General features: G+C 46.0%; 2 protein-coding genes across 5 annotated transcripts; both read right to left on the reverse strand.

Annotated features, from left to right (window-relative positions):
- Positions 1–276: 276 nt before the first annotated feature.
- RBM43 (RNA binding motif protein 43) lies at positions 277–5,604 on the reverse strand. The gene is made up of 4 exons (XM_085067177.1): positions 5,232–5,604; positions 2,645–2,843; positions 1,995–2,089; positions 277–1,913 (listed from the first exon to the last, which is right to left on the reverse strand). The coding sequence occupies exons 1-4, from the start codon at positions 5,526–5,528 to the stop codon at positions 1,191–1,193; spliced, it is 1,314 nt and encodes a 437-aa protein (XP_084923303.1). The 5' UTR covers positions 5,529–5,604; the 3' UTR covers positions 277–1,190.
- Positions 5,605–6,155: 551 nt separating this feature from the next.
- On the reverse strand, positions 6,156–15,600 carry NMI (N-myc and STAT interactor). Of its 4 annotated transcripts, none has more exons than XM_085067180.1 (11): positions 15,474–15,597; positions 15,248–15,366; positions 14,222–14,272; positions 12,803–12,871; positions 12,390–12,527; positions 11,469–11,567; positions 10,801–10,969; positions 10,197–10,303; positions 9,891–10,086; positions 9,194–9,300; positions 6,156–7,976 (listed from the first exon to the last, which is right to left on the reverse strand). In XM_085067180.1, the coding sequence occupies exons 3-11, from the start codon at positions 14,264–14,266 to the stop codon at positions 7,776–7,778; spliced, it is 1,131 nt and encodes a 376-aa protein (XP_084923306.1). In that variant the 5' UTR covers positions 14,267–14,272; positions 15,248–15,366; positions 15,474–15,597; the 3' UTR covers positions 6,156–7,775. The 4 variants fall into 4 exon arrangements, with proteins under 4 accessions (XP_084923306.1, XP_084923304.1, XP_084923305.1 ...); XM_085067178.1 differs by having other exon boundaries at positions 11,460–11,567; XM_085067179.1 differs by having other exon boundaries at positions 11,460–11,567; positions 15,233–15,366.
- Between the last annotated feature and the right edge of the window lie 212 nt (positions 15,601–15,812).

Raw genomic sequence — 15,812 nt, forward strand, 5'->3', positions numbered from 1 at the left:
CCTGACCCCCTTGGAGAACCCCCAGTGCACAGGGGAACTTGGAAAGGATTAAATTTTAAATATTACTCCCCTCCTCCCAATCCTGCAAAGCACTTAAGCTCATCCTCTTGCTGCTCTGACAGTAATTTTTAACACACTGCTTTAACATCTTTCATTGGCATAATTGCAATGGCTAATCAGTCATGACAAGAAAATACCTCAAGCATTTCTTGGGCTTCAGGTTTTGGGCTCCCAACCAAAAACCTGGGATTTGGTTAAAATAACACAGACATGATGTTTTGTCCAACTCATTCCTTTAATGGCACAAACCCCTAAAAACTTTCCCTTCACATCAGACAAAAGAGCTCTGTATGTTTTGACAAACTATTCTAAACACACTGATATCACAAAATAAAGGCAGTTTTCTAAATTGGTTAACAAAAAAAAAAAAAAAGGCTTTGTGCCCTTGTAATGGATATAGAAACAGATTTGCACAAACAGAATCTGACTCCAAACTCTCAATGCCCCCAAATTTTCCCATCAAACCTCTGGCCATACTTTCATGTCTAAATAATGTGCTGTCAAGAGATGCTGCAGAAGCCTTTACAGCTGGAAAAAAAACCCCATTATTGCTCCTGTGCAAACAAACTTGCCAGTTTCAGGGCAAGATGCAGGGAAGAATTCTCAGTGCCATTTTCTGTCTCAAGCACATTTAATGTGCATTTTTGCTCTGCCAAGTGTCAAAGCTCTCTTCTCTGCACACCTCTGTGAGGGTGAGAAGGTCCTTCTGCAGAGAAAGGCCACAGGAAAGGTCCCCATTGCTGCCTGCTGTGGTCACCTCCTTGCATAACTCCCCACAGAACCTCCCTGCAGTGTTTGCTCCAAGGCTGGCCCACCCAGCTTCAAAAAAATCTCTTTTCTCATCGTGTGGTCCCTGACAGCAAGCTGGGATGAGCTGAGTGTGCTAACAGAAGGAAAATGGGGCTGTTTCTGGACAGAAGAGGCTTAAATTCTTTGCTCCCTGAGTGCAGAGATCATTGGTTTCTTGTTCTGACCTTGCTTTGGTGTTTGGGGGGCCAGGCTTGGTCACCCTCCTGAGCAGAGCTGCCAGGGATTGGGACTGAGGTGACATCCCAGTGCCACAGGGGGAGGTCTGCAGTCCCACAGGGCCACAGCTGGATGAGAAATTCCAACTTCAGGAGCTTCCCTTCCTACCTGGAGTGACTCCTCACTTCCTCTGCAAACTCAAAAACATCTGAAGCAGTTCCTACAACATCAATGTGGGTGTCGTAAGGAATGATCAAAACGTCAGGGTAAAGGGGTTTTAGTCTTTCACAGACCTGTTTGTATCTCTGCCTCTCACCTCTGCCATGTTCCTTGAAGCAGATCCTTTCCTTATGTAAAATCTTAAGGAGTTTTATGGAATAATTTTCAATTTTCTTCTTGACCCTTAGTGTGTGTGCAGTATCAGCCTTTCCCCCAGCATTCTCCACACACACTGTCGTGATGTCACCATTGGTGACCCCAGAAATGACAACATCACTGGCCTGGAATGCTTTGGGATGGAAGTGCTTCATGTAGTGATAGATATCTGTGTCCAGAAGAACCACTTCTTTTTCCCCATGTGCATCCTGAAGGGAATTCCTCACCTCCGTGACACCTCTGTGCTCCTGCAGCCTCCTCCTCAGCCTCTGCTGGGATTCACTTCCCTCTCTTTTGTCCTTCTCAGAGAGGGATTTTGCCTTTGACAAGAGGAAATCTCTCAGCCCTTGGAGTGCTGGGAAGGAGCCTTGGACAGTGATGAGCCCATCAGGCTGCAAAGGCCCAAAGCCCAAAGCCGGGCTCTGCTTTCTCATTTCTTCCACCAGATCTTCTAAAACCAAGAGATCTTTGAAGACAGCCAGGTTGAGGATGGATGTGACACAGAGGAAGGGCTGGAATTTGGAGGGAGAGAGGTTAAGGAGTGGTTAATAAGGCAGTGGAAGCATAATTAGGTGAATTAGGGAGGAGCTCACGTTGTCACAGTAGCGGGTCACGGTCAGGGGGTAGTGCCTGGACAGCCTCCTGTCCTCCAGGAGATGCTGATCCTTCTTCAGAACATTCTCCACAACTAAAAAGAAACCCAGATTCACTTGTTGAGCAGTAAAACAGTCACCTCTGGCCTGCTGGAACCCTTCATGTAACCATTTCCCAAACACACACACAGGCCACTCGGTATTTTCACCTAATATTTTATGTATTGCTCCAAATTGCTCAGAGAGACAGAACCCTGTCTGTCTCAGCATATTAATTGGCAGAGATTTATTCCCCAAAGCCTGACTACCAAAATAATATGTTATGCACTGTATAAATTCATTCCTGCAAAACAAACATAATGCTTTGCATGATGACTGAGTCATTACTTCAGCGAGGAGGAATAAAATCCTCAAACTTGGACTGATTAGCAGAGAGGCTTCAGTCTCTAGATAAGTTCTATAAAACCCCAGTACTTGTAAACAATTTAAAATAATTTGGTTTGGTATCAGCCTTCTGGGGCTGATTTTTTGGGGGATGGCTGTACTTTGATATAAGTTCTATAAAACCCCAGTACCTGTAAACAATTTATCAGCCTCCTGGGGCTGACTTTTTGGGGGATGGCTGTACTTTGATACTTTAATCTAAATACCTTCTTGGTCTTCAAAGGTTATGTAGGCAACTCCTTTATTCCCTGTGGGATACTTGACCTCCTCCACATCCCCACCGTTGTTCCTGGACCGCTGGAAGTGGATGGTCAGGATGTCAGCCATGACCTCATCCTGCAGGAGGCCATCTGGGACACCAGCGATGACAATGGTCCTGGTGGCTCTGGCAGCTTGGCCTGTGGCCTGGGCAGAGGTGGCACATGGTAAATGCAGAGTTTAACTCCCACATTCCCATCCCTGCAGTGACTCCCATTCCCTTTGCAACGTGCATTTAGGAGTTAATTAATCCTGCTGAATCAGATTTTAGCACATGCCAGGCTTCCTCAGCACTAAAAAATGGCTTTAAATGCCATTTCCACCCTCTCAGAATCTCCTTAGGGCAGCAAAAACGAGCACTAAGTTGAGGTTTCTCAACTGGAAGGTGCAGTGTCACACTGATAACGTGGTTTCCTACAATTTTAATATTCAAAATTTGGAGAGAATGAAAAACTGCAACTGCATGTGGTGCTTAGCAAGGATTCCTTGCAGAGTGGAAGGGGCAGATGCTTTGTTAAATTCAGGAGAGCTGGGATCTTGGGCTGTGCTCTGACTCATCTCTCTCCATTTATTTATTGTTAAATTGGGAGAACATAATCCCAGTCAGCCCAGACTCGCAGTGCATGAAACAACCAACCACACACATGATTTCCATCAGAGCCAAACCCCCAGCAGCAATCCCAAACCCCATCCCAAACAGGATTTGCATCCATGTCTTGTTAGGAAGAGCAGATTTTCATTCCATTCTTACTACACGGACATAAACAGTAACATTTCACTGGGAATATCACAGCAAAATCACTGCAAATTGTAGAACACTGACTAAATTTAGTAACAGTTCATTGACTTTTTGGAGGAAAGGAAATAAATTTAGTTTGTCTGCACGGCAGCGTGCGTGGGAACGAGCTGTCAGTTACTGTACTTGAGGTCAGTCACTCCATCTGAATTCTTGAAACTTCTCTCAGTTTTTTCTCTGGGCCTGGGCTGCCTAAAACACAATCCCAGCTCCAGTTCCAAAGCAGAATGTGCTGCCGAGGGGGTGACATCTGTCCCAAGTCCTGGGGACCACCACGGCTCTGGAGGCAAATCCAGCGAGACTCTGCAACCTCCTTTTATCCCCCAGCAAACGTGGAGAGCCAGGAGCTTTAATTAATTACAGTAGCCAATTATCCTGGTGGTGAAGTTCGTGTGAGAGCAAGTCCCCTCTCTAATGAGGCAGCACGGAGGGAATACAAACAGGGAGCTTCCAAGATCCAGGCAGGATTTTCTCACGCCTGGCACAGCCGGAGAGCTCAGCTGCCAGACAGCACCTCACACCTTCCCAGCTGGTGTTTGGGAGCAACACTCGTGCCTGCTAGTGGGGTTAGGGGAAAAAAAAAACCCATGAAAGCACAGTTTGTGCTGAATCACTCCTGAGACATGTCTGTGCCGAGCAGCTGCTCCCAGCAGGAATGGGTGCTATGGGAGGAGGAGGGAAGGATGGGGCAGGAAGAGGGATGGGGCAGCAGGAGGGATGGGGCAGGAGGAGGGATGGATGGGGCAGGAGGGATGGTGCAGGAGGGATGGGGCAGGAGGAATGAGGCAGGAGGGAGGGATGGGGCAGGAGGGAGGGATGGGCAGGAGGGATGGAGCAGGAGGGATGGGGCAGAAGGATGGGGCAGGAGGAGGGATGGGGCAGGAGGGAGGGATGGGGCAGGAGGAGGGATGGAGCAGGAGGGATGGGGCAGGAGGATGGGGCAGGAGGGATGGGGCAAGGAGGGATGGGGCAGGAGGGAGGGGGGCAGGAGGAGGATGGGCAGGAGGATGGGCAGAGGGAGGATGGGCAGGAGGGATGGGGCAGGAGGAGGGATGGGGCAGGAGGGAGGGATGGGGCAAGAGGGGTGGGGCAGGAGGGAGGGATGGGGCAGGAGGGAGGGATGGGGCAGGAGAGAGGGATGGGGCAGGAGGAGGGATGGGCAGGAGGAAGGATGGGGCAGGAGGGAGGGATGGGGCAGGAGGAGGGATGGGGCAGGAGAGGGATGGGGCAGGAGGGATGGGGCAGGAGGGATGGGGCAGGAGGAGGATGGGGCAGGAGGGAGGGATGGGCAGGAGGGAAGGATGGGGCAGGAGCTCTGCTGTTCCTGTAGCCGCGGACAGGGGGGTACTGCTGGGGTTTATTGGCAAATCCCACAGTAGTTTGGGCTGAGAAGGACCTTAAAGGCCATCCCGTCCCACACCCTGCCATGGCTGCTCCAAACCCTGTCCAGCCTGGCCTTGGACGCTGCCAGGGGCACCACAGCTTCTCTGGGAATTCCAGCTCAGCCCCTCCCCACCCTCCCAGCCAGGAATTCCTAATTCCCAAGATCCCATCTCTCCCTCTGGCAGCGGGAAGCCATTCCCTGTGTCCTGTCCCTCCATCCCTTGTCCCCAGTCTCCCCGCACTCCCTTCCCACCCTTTCCCTGCCCTTTTCCCGGCTCCTCCCGGCTCCTCCCGGCTCCTCCCGGCCCTTCCCCTCACGGTGCGCAATCCCCGCTTTCCCCGCTCCCGGCACTTGCCATGGCCGCGGCTCCGACGGGACGGGATCTCGCCGGCAAGGAGATGCCACCGGGGGAGCGATCGGGGCCGGGTGGGCCCGGCCCGGCCCGGCGGGGAAACGAAAGCGAAAGCGCGGGGAAGCGGCGGGACCTCCCCTGAGCCGCCTCCAGCCGTGAGGCACACAGCGCGGCACGGCACGGCACGGCCCGCCTGCCCGGCGGGAACTGCGGGGCTGGCAGCGGGCTGAGCGAGCCGGGAGGGACAGGGACACGGATGGAGAGGGACATCAATGGATGGGGACACGAGGAGAGGGACATGAACGGACAGGGAACGCTTCCCGGGATGGGGCAGCCACAGCTTCTCTGGGCACGCCGTGCCAAGGCCTCCCCACCCTCACAGCGAGGCGCTCTTTCCAATATCCCACACGGACAGGGACACACATGGACAGCGACACACATGGACAGGGACACACACATGGCCAGGGACACACATGGAAAAGGACACACATGGGCAGGGAACACTTCAGGGATGCACGGACAGCCACAGCTTCTCTGGGCAGCCTGTGCCAGGGCCTGCCTACCCTCACAGGGAACAATTCCTTCCCAATATCCCACATGGACAGCGACACACATGGATAGGGACATGCATGGACAGGGACACGCATGGACAGGGACACATGGACAGGGACATGCATGGACAGGGACACACATGACGAAGCACACACATGGCAGATAACACATATCACCCACGTGGCACCCCAAAGCTGTCCCTGCACAGCCCCCGTGGCCTCAAACAGCCCAGGTTTGACTCAACACCAGGGTTTGGGTGAAAGCTGCAGCTGGGAGAATGTCCATGTGTGGAATGTGGGTAGAAAAACCTCCCAGCTCTTCAAACTGCCATCCCAAGAAAAGTCACTCCAGCAGGAAGGAAAAAGGACCCTGACATTTATAAAAACATTGAAAATGCTGTATTCTTATTTTTAATAATTAAAAACTGTTCCCAGACTTTAAGCACCACTGCTGCTTTAAAATGTAACAGTATAATCATCACAAACCATAATTCATCAGAGAAAAGCAAGACATTTACAGACATTGTCTTAAAATGTTAAAATCTCAGATTGGTTTTCTGTGCTTTAAAACCTGCAGCTTCTCACTACTCCCTTACACTGTGATACCTTATGAGAATTTTAAACTTTTTCCTTTTTTTAGGATTTACTTCTGAACACTTATCAGTGAGGTACAGTTGAAATTCATTACATTTTTTCCCTTTCTCAGGTTTCCCCCCCTTCTTTAAGGTGTCTGGTCTTACCAAGTTTTTGAGCATGCAAAAGTGCACAATCTCCAGAAATTCTTCAGTACTTTGTTTGAATTAATTATTATTTCACAACGGTCAGATAATCAATCCCTGCCTTTGCATGCCCTAAGCAGTAAGAGGTGCTACAGTCACATGTATCTCACTCGACAGCAAATTCAAAATAAACTGTGGTGTTTGCAGCATTGTAATTTTCCATATTCAACTTTTATCCACTGCCAATTACAAGTTTCTCTGGAATAATAATCCCTGAGGTATTTTTGCAGAGCCTTTCTCAGTGCACTGTCCTTTTCCTGCATACCAAGATGTCAAATACCCAGAAAATAAATTATTTTCAGTGTCAGGCTCGTGTTAGTTTGGAGTTAACACTGTTGGGGCCAAACCGTTTCAGCTCCTGAGGGTGACAAAAGTGCAAAGTCAGAGGAGGATTTATTTTCCAAGGATGACAGCAGAAAAGGAAAAACATTTCTCCTGGGAAAATAACTCTCTCCAGTACCAGCCTGGGATCACCAGATCCCTCAGGCTGTTCCCCCAGCATTGTTACAAAGCAGATAAAGCATCAGTTCAATCCTTCACTGTAATAGTTTAAAATAACCAAAATCATGAACTTAGATGAGGAAAAATTTAATTGTGGAAACAAATATTAAACAATAAACTATGAACCTGGCAGAAGCTCAACAGCTAAAGGCAGCAAACGCCATGGCATTTCTTAAAACTCTGATGGTTTTGCATCTCCCGTTTTGTGTTTTAATTCTCTCACTAATTTGATCACGTGGGTTTTATGAAATTACAGGGTTCCTTCAGGTAGTTGAGTTTGGTGACACTCAGCTACCTCAGCAGGACTGGAGCTGTGTCAGAGCCTCTCGTGAAGCTCTGGCACTCCAACAAAGCAGGTCTGTGAAGAGGCTTGGGCTGGGATTAAATATGGTTTTGTATTCAAAATGTATGAAATAATACACTTATCCCACTTTGGAGCCCTTTACAATCTGCAAGGTATAAAATACACAAACTGGCAGAAAATCTTAGATTATGTTTCAAGTGTTGATAAAGGCTTTGTCTGTGCCTCTAATCTGGAACACAAGCTGGGAGTTTTGCTGACTTTGATCCAAAATCAGTGCCATGAGGCAAATCAGAAAGGCAGGGAATTCCTCTTTTACAATATCAATTTCAGAACATTAAAGCACATTATCTACATAAATTCCTGTGCCTCTAAGGAACAAAACCTCAGAACTTCCTGAGTTCCCTATGATTTCCTAGGCTGCATTCCCAGTATCCTCCTCAAAACAAACATAGGCTTCTCCTTTGGAGTTGTATTTGATTTTCTCTATCTCCCCACCACCGTTACTCGGCTTCTGGAAGTGAATTTCAATCATGTCCTGCACACTTTCTTCATCCTCTTCCACCTCTGGGATTCCTTTCAGCAGAATGGTCTTCTTGGAAACCCCACAGTATGGCTGTGGAGGAAAGAACAAACTTGGATTATACAGCTGCTGTGCATTCAAAGGAACAGAGTGAGATGGGAATTAAATTCCTTGCTCAGGTATGGCTGGGATCTTTGACAGGGTTAAGGTTTTGGATAGTGGGGATATTTCTGTCACTGGAAATAGCAGGAATTCTGATTTCTGTCATGCATTACTATGAAGGGTCTGAGGAGCCTTACAAGGAGCAGCTGAGGGCACTTGGTTTGTTGGAGGAGAGTGAGGGGAGATTCATCCTGGTCTGGAGCTTCCTCCCAAGGAAGGAGCAGAGAAAGAACAGCTGGAGCTGTGCCAGGAGAGATCTGGGATGGATCTCAGAAAAAGGTTCTTCCCCCAGAGGGTGCTGGGCACTGCCAGAGCTGCAGGAGTGTTTGGACAGCACTGCCAGGGATGCCCAGGGTGGGATTTGGGGTGTCTGTGCAGGGCTGGGGTTGGATCAGTGATCCTGTGGGTCCTTCCAGCTCAGGATATTCTGTGACTCCATGGTTCTGAATCCACCTGGATTCCTGAACTGGTGCATCCCACACTCCTTAATGCACCCACGCTGGATTTGGGGATCTCTGATGGCTCCAGACAGCACCACTCCATAAAATCCCTGCCAGGACACACCCCACACCTGCACAGACTCTGCTGGGTGTCCTGCACACATCCAGCCCATGCCTTAATTACCAAGGCTTGATTATATACACAATACTGACTTGATTAGCATCTGTTCATAAAGCAGCAGACAATTGGAGGGAGGATGTGATGAGCAAGCTGTGTGTGACAGAGTCACTGTTTGGGTTGGGTGAACGAAATCAGTGAGTGAATGAGAAAATGTTCCATTTGTTGGGTCTCTGCTGGGACTCTCATTGAGGGATCCTCATAATGGATCAGCCTGACAGTGCTTTGAGCCTCAGAAAACTCTGTCTGTGATCAACCCCCTTCCCAAAAAATCCCTCCTGCCCAACACAGGCATGTGGGGAGTGCTGAGATAATTTGATCAAGAAAAGACATGCACACCCTGTAAAAATAAATTACAGCTTCCACACTGCAAAACATGAGCTCATCAGCCTATTTCACACTCACAGCTGCTGTTAAGTTCCACAAAGTCCATGACACAAAAGCCTCTGCAGGGCTCGGGATGGAAAATTCTGCCCACATCTCCTGTTTCCCACTTATCTGTTCTATCAGCCTGCAGTAGATTCTTTTACCTGAAACTTTCTCAAGTGAAAAGCAACATTTGGGGAGATAGAAAGCCTGAAGGACTTTCCCTCTGCACAGAAGGAGTATTTAGTACATCCCACAAAGTTGTTGCTTGCTGTAATGGAGAATGAGAAAAAGAAGAGTTAATGATTTCATAGAATTTAAACTGTATTTTATAAACATTTCAAAGAACAGACTCATCTTTCTGGATGTGGAAACTGATATATGATGGCACACTTGTAGATTCTTCATGTGCACTCTGCAAAAAGTTTCTTTGGCATGTCCAAAAAAAAGACAAAAAGGCAAAATCATGAAATGCCCACAAAAGCTTCTGAAATCAATCTAAAGCAGCTGCTCTAAGTGGATGTGGCTCCACTGATCATGGAATTCCATCCAGTTGGGCAATAGGAATGCCTGTCTAACTTCATTGTTGTGCAACAGGAGCTAAAATCAAACACAATTTCCTCATTTTCTGTTTGCAACATGAGTGTCTGGCGATGCAAAAGAAAAAAAAAACTTTCAAAAAAAGTTCTGAAGGAAATAAAGCTCATGAGCTGTGATCTGTTTGCTCAAAAAGGGATGTAATGGAAAACTGCTTTATTTGAACTCCCCATGGGAAGAATTTGCAACACTCAGTGGTTAACCCAGAATGGAACCCAGGATGGACAGTTCTGGATTTGGATAAGAAAATATTCCAAACTCTACCTCCAGGTCTGAGGAATGTGATGACAGCTGTCCCAGACTCCTTGTCGTAGGTCACATCTTCTATTTCTCCTCCTCTTCCTGCCTGCTCAGTTTTGTAGAAATTCAGCTCAAGTTTGTCTTTCATCCAATCTTCAGGAATGGGAAGCTCAGGTATTTCTGAAACGTTGATCTTCTTTCCAGAGACAGTGACGTGGAGCTAAAAATATCAAATTTTTGTGCACTTTGTGACTGAAAACGCCAAAAAAAAAAGAACTTAAAACTGTTAAAGAATTCGGATTTTTACAGCTGCATATTTCAGTTGTTTACCTCAAATTGGAATCCCATGTCAAGTTCAAAAGACCTCACTGTCACAGTTTCTGTTCTGTTGTCCAGGTTCACAGTGTGTCTGCTCATCTTGGTCAGTCTCTGGGCAACTGAGGGAAATCAGATATGAAAAACTTTGTTTAATCATTGTAAAGCCAAAACTATTCCCCAGTCTCTTATGCAGAATCTCCTTTTCCATCAGTAAAGGAGAAATAAATAATAATTAAGCAACCAGAGAGAGAAAATAAATAAATAATTAAGCAACCAGATCCCAACCATTCATGTCCATTTCCATAAAATCTCAGTGGTTATATGTAGGCAAAATAATATAATAACAGACAAAATATTCTAACAACTTTATTAATAACAAACAATAAATATTAATAAATAATACATTAAAATATAACAAATATTAATAATATATTATATCTAAAAATAAATTTTGAGTGAGAATAGTAAAACTTTTATGCTATCAAAGGTGCTTATTGTATAAAATATTAAGATAAGACTTCTCCCCTCTAATGCAAAATATCTTTGGGTGACAGCCACACCACTACCTGATGAAATGTCAGAGACATGAATTTTATACTTCAAATATGCCTCATACCTTTTTCATCTTCAAAAGTCAGCAGTGCCTGGTTGTGATTCAGTTTGAAGGGGATTTTTGTAGATGCCCAAAAAACACAGTGAGTGTCCATATCTGACCAATCCTCCTTCATGTCTTCCAGGTAAGTGAACCTCAGTTTCATTTCTGCCACCTCCTTTTTAATCTGATTCTAGAATTGACAGAGGAAAAATAAGACTTGAAAATTACCAATGCTATGAATATTTTTTATTCCAGTGTCTTCCATTTAATAAATTTCTGCTTCTCTCCATTCCTCTCATGCTTTCAGTACCTCACATTCTTGTATTTATTTCCACATCCTCAGCCTGCTTCAAATTGTCTTGCCAGGGAAAGTAAGAAAATGAAACATTCAGCTTTGTTTTAAATTGAAATTAGTAGAGGTTCAAATGCTGAACAAGTTGCCCCCACACTCTAGGAGGGACAAATCCAGGGGGAGGCTCAGGTTTTCCAGAGAGGCTGTGGCTGCCCCTGGATCCCTGGAAGTGTCCAAGGCCAGGCTGGACGGGGTTTGGAGCAGCCTGGGATAGTAGAAGGTGTCCCTGGAGTTGGAACTGGATGAGCTTTAAGGTCACTCCTAACCCAAAACCTTCTATGAAAATAAAAATCTGCCCCTCTAAAAGATAAATTCACAAATATTTCACCTCCTTTACCGGATTATCCTGGGAACTGTATTCTTCCAGTCCTTCTTTGAGCTTTTCAATGTCTTTCTTCAGCTCAGCGTTTTCTTGGTTGAGCAGGAAAAGCTCTTTCTACAGGCCAAAAACAAGAAATGCAAAATCAAACACTTAAATAAAGACAGAAATATATTTCAGCCAAATCTGGGCAGTTTCTGCCATGCTGCTGCTCTGCCCTCTTCGTGTTCTTGTCCTTCCTCCTAGCTGCTCCATGCTTGCTCCATAATGAATCCTACTTAGGCACAAAGTAACGACCTTCCCTTGGTATAAAATCCAAACTTTTATGATTAAAGAGCCAAAATCAACTTCCAGAAAACCTCTCACCAACCTGAGTGTATTCAAGTTACTAATTACATTTTAATAGTTTGAAGAAATAATTTGTGGTGAGTGATTTACAAGCACCTCCTTGTCAGCCTGTGGAACCTTCTCCTGTTACTGCATGTGGAATATTGAGGGAAAGAACCAACTGGCTCTGGAATTAAGCAGCTCCAGAAGGAAAAACCCTCTTCAAACAGGTCCTGCCTCTTGCCCAGCTCAGTGGCACCTAAGAAATGCTGATCCCTTGGGTGCTGTGACCTCTCACAGAACATGGAGTTGCCAAAGCAGTGCAATCAACCCACTCAGCTTTATCCACATCACACAGAACTGGAACTCAGAACTGGGGGAGAATCTTGGAAGAGGAAGATTGGTTTCATTTTTATTCCAAAATAGACTTGGTTTGTTGCACTGTTTCTTTGCCTGCCAGTGAAAAACTAAAGTGCAGGAAAAAAAATGTGCAGAACATTCCACCAGTACAATCTGCACACTGGTAAAGCCATTGAAACTGGAAATACTCCTCCCATTTTCCACATCCACACCTCCTTCCCAACCCCCCAAATACCAACAGCTTCTCCATACCTCAAAGATGGTAATTCTGTCCTTATGCAGCTTCTCTTGCTCCTTCAGCTTCATCTCTGCTCTAGCACACTCTTCCTCAGCACTGTATATGGAGAGACGAAGGTCAGCATTTCTATTTTTAGCCTCTTCAATTCTTTCCTGGATAGCAAAAAGAAAAATATTTTTAAATTTTTTTCTATTATTTCTACAGGAACAAACAAAACCTTGAGTAAACCTTTATATTTATTTTTAACACTTTGGGTAAATATTAAACTCACAAGCATGGTTACCACTGGGATGAACAGAGGCACAAAGCATTGAAGAATAGAGAGCAAGTTAAACATGTTATATCTGGGGGGAGTTGATTTGGTGTTAGAAGGATGGACTAATCTTTATCTTTCAGCATATTTTCATGATTCCATTACAGAACTTGCCTTCCACATCTTCAGCTCTTCCTTAAGTCTTTCCATCTGCTGCTCTGATGGCTCAGGGGGTACCATACTCTGCAGAGAGAAGAGGAACACACTGGTTTTCTCCTCTCTTGGGCAACAAAGGAGACACCCCAAACAATTATTAAAAAAAAATAAAAACTTTAAAAAAACTATTAAAAAAAACTAAAAAAAAAAATTAATCACTTGAGCCAAATAATTGGTCTGTTTTCTGGACAGGACAAAAATCTACAAAAATGTGGGTTACTACCCAGCCATTATTATTTGGTAATTATCCAACTGCTAAAATCCACAGGATAATATTTAGATAAATAATAAATCAAGTTGTGTCCATGTTCTTCCACACAGAACTAAGCCACTCAAACCCACAAATGTTTAGCTCTGTGCTTTCTCAGAAGTTCCTCCAGGAGAAGGTGTCAATTAAAAAAAAAAAGTGAAAATGGGATTTTGAGCTTCCAAGCTCTGTGAGATTGGATAATAAAAGGTAATACCAAGGAAGGTGATAAAAGAAGTATTTTAGAATTGAAATTCAAGACAGAAGTTCATAAAGGCATTGAAACTACATCTGGATAAAACCCAGAGAGAAAATCTCTGTTCTGTTTTGTTTCTGTGACTGCAGCATTCTGCAGAAAATAAAATTTAAAAAAAAAATTCAGAGAAATGTGCTGAAACACTCCCTCCCTTTTCCTCAAGATTACATGAAACTGGAATGGGAACCATGAAATTTAGGCATGGAAAAGGTCTCAATTAGATAATCTATGCAAAAGGTCTGAATTAGATAATCTCGTCAATTCTCTTGGTAATGCTGCGTATTTCCTAAAAACAATAAAATATCAAATCTTTTTTTGCACTACTTTGTCCAGTTTCAAATTAAGCAACAGGGAAATATCCATCTGGGTCTTACTTAAAAGGGGAAAAATATTCCTTCACTCCAGGGATTGAGTGCAGGAAAGCAGAAGGATGCATGAGCCAACAGCTGGAAGCTGCTAAGAAAAAGTGCACTTGTTTTTTACTAAAAAAAATGGTCTCACACAACAGTTTCCAATCTGAAAGAAGGAAAAAAAAATAGCCAGGAAAACACAATAAAAGCCAGGGAAAGTCCCATCCAAACCACTTGTGCACTGCTGGAACTGAATCCCAGGAAAATGGAAATTCCCCTAAAAAAACCTCCACGAAGACAGAGGAGCAAGAGAGGCAGAACAGAAAGTTTTAACAGGATGTGTAACACAGAGACTTTGGAATGGAATCCCCCCATGGAAACAGGAGGTGGAAACAGGAATATCCCAAGTATTAAAGGGTGGAAGAAGGTGAGACAAGCAGAAGCAGTGGTAGCACAAACCTTCAGTCAGATACAACAGTCAAATACAGATTTTACTCCCAGGCAACACATCAGGAAATACTTACAAAACCATTGTCTTGAAGAGATAATGGGGGGCTTGTAAAATCCATTGAAACCTGAGGGAACAGGAAAAAATGACAACATTGTGTGTATTGTTTGGGGATTTTTTTATGCAACAGAATATTGGGAATACCAGAAGCTGTGCTGAACTGAAAGAGTCTTTAAACACAAATGTTGTATCATTTTATAAGCAAACGTGATAGAAATTGGATATCTAAAACCCCCTTCCTTACTAGGAAATAAAAGCCAGAGACAGATGTGCGGAATTCTGCAGTGCCCAACTCAACCTCACTATTCTTGTAGTTCTGTATTTGCCTTTATGATACTTTTGTGCTGTGATACACATGGGAACAGCCTGTATGTTCTGTGCTTGAGAGCCTGGAGAAAACGGGAACACAGAGCTCCTGCCAGGGCCTAAAGTGGCTCCAGGAGAGCTGCAGAGGGATTTGGGACAAGGGCTGGAGGGACAGGACACAGGGAATGGCTTCCCACTGCCAGAGGGCAGGGATGGATAGGAGATTGGGAATTAGGAATTCCTGGCTGGGATGGAATTCCCAGAGAAGCTGTGGCTGCCTCTGGATCCCTGGCAGTGTCCAAGGGCAGGCTGGAGAGGGCTTGGAGCAACCTGGGACAGTGGAATTGTCCCTGCCATGGCAAGGGTGGGATGAGATGAGCTTTAAATTCTCTTCCAACCCAAACCAGTCTGGGATTCTGTGAAACCTTCTTAACACAAATGAAAACACTTTTAGGCAGCAGGTAACTTAAAATTTGGAATCTGTAGCCACAATATTTTGCTGAGGCAGATGAAAAGGAACTTGGGGAAGTTCCCAGGCCACTGACCAGGAGGAGATACCAAGGTGCAGAGGCTCCCAAGCCAATCTAACCTGTGGCTGCCAGGGCAAGGTTTGATCCTCTGAGATTTAGGTTGGATACTCCACAGGTCGGACAGTCTGACCACGAGATCCCAGCAGGATTCCCAAATTCCCGAGCCGTCCAGGCAGCTCTGATTCTCTCACCTGGAAAATCCTCACCTTGGTTCTCACCCAACACCACCCGTTTCACTCAGAGGCTTGAAATTGAGCTTATGGATCCCGGAAGGCCCTCTGGTCTGGACCAAGCAGCCACAATTTAGAGAGTTTTGAACCGTTTCCTAAAAAAAGAAAGGAAAGTGAAAGCATAAATGAACAATGGCTTCACTTGGTTTATCCACGGCGACTCCTCCGCCGCGGGGAGCAGAGGGTTTCCCTCAGCGCTCACCTGCCGGGCGGGACCGCCGGGCACTGCCGGGGACGGGCGGAGGGAGCGACCGGGGATCCCGCAGCTCCCCGCGGCTCCTCAGAGCCCTGCACACCCCTCACAGCCTGCACAACCTCCCGGCGCCACCTTTCGCTTTCGCTTTCCGCCCGCGGAGGAGGAGCCGCAGCCGCCCGGCCCCATCACACGGCCGGGGAGCTGGCGGCGTAGCGAGGTCACTCTCTCTGCCTCCGTGCGGCGTGAGGGACGAGGCTCCGTCCCTCAGCCGAGCCCTGAGGGAGCCCAGGGGTGGAAATGTGGAGAAAAAGGGGAAATCCCGGGAAGAGGCAGGGAGCGGGGCGC

The sequence above is a fragment of the Lichenostomus cassidix genome, chromosome 7, assembly GCF_008360975.1.
Source record: "Lichenostomus cassidix isolate B80296 chromosome 7, HeHo_3.0, whole genome shotgun sequence".
NCBI classification, from domain to species: Eukaryota; Metazoa; Chordata; class Aves; order Passeriformes; family Meliphagidae; genus Lichenostomus; species Lichenostomus cassidix.

Bases quoted from the DNA above. Each gene is read 5' to 3' on its own strand.
- RBM43 (XM_085067177.1), bottom strand. From the start codon at position 5,528: ATGTCCCTCTCCTCGTGTCCCCATCCATTGATGTCCCTCTCCATCCGT. The intron at 2,090-2,644 runs GTATTTAGATTA...GTTTCTTTTTAG, and splicing joins AACCTTTGAAGACCAAGAAG to TTGTGGAGAATGTTCTGAAG. The intron at 1,914-1,994 runs GTGAGCTCCTCC...TCCAAATTCCAG, and splicing joins TGACCCGCTACTGTGACAAC to CCCTTCCTCTGTGTCACATC.
- NMI (XM_085067178.1), bottom strand. From the start codon at position 14,266: ATGGATTTTACAAGCCCCCCATTATCTCTTCAAGACAATGGTTTT. The intron at 10,970-11,459 runs GTGAAATATTTG...TGTCAATTCTAG, and splicing joins AGGATAATCCGGTAAAGGAG to AATCAGATTAAAAAGGAGGT. The intron at 9,301-9,890 runs GTAGAGTTTGGA...TCTCCATTACAG, and splicing joins CACATTCCTCAGACCTGGAG to CAAGCAACAACTTTGTGGGA.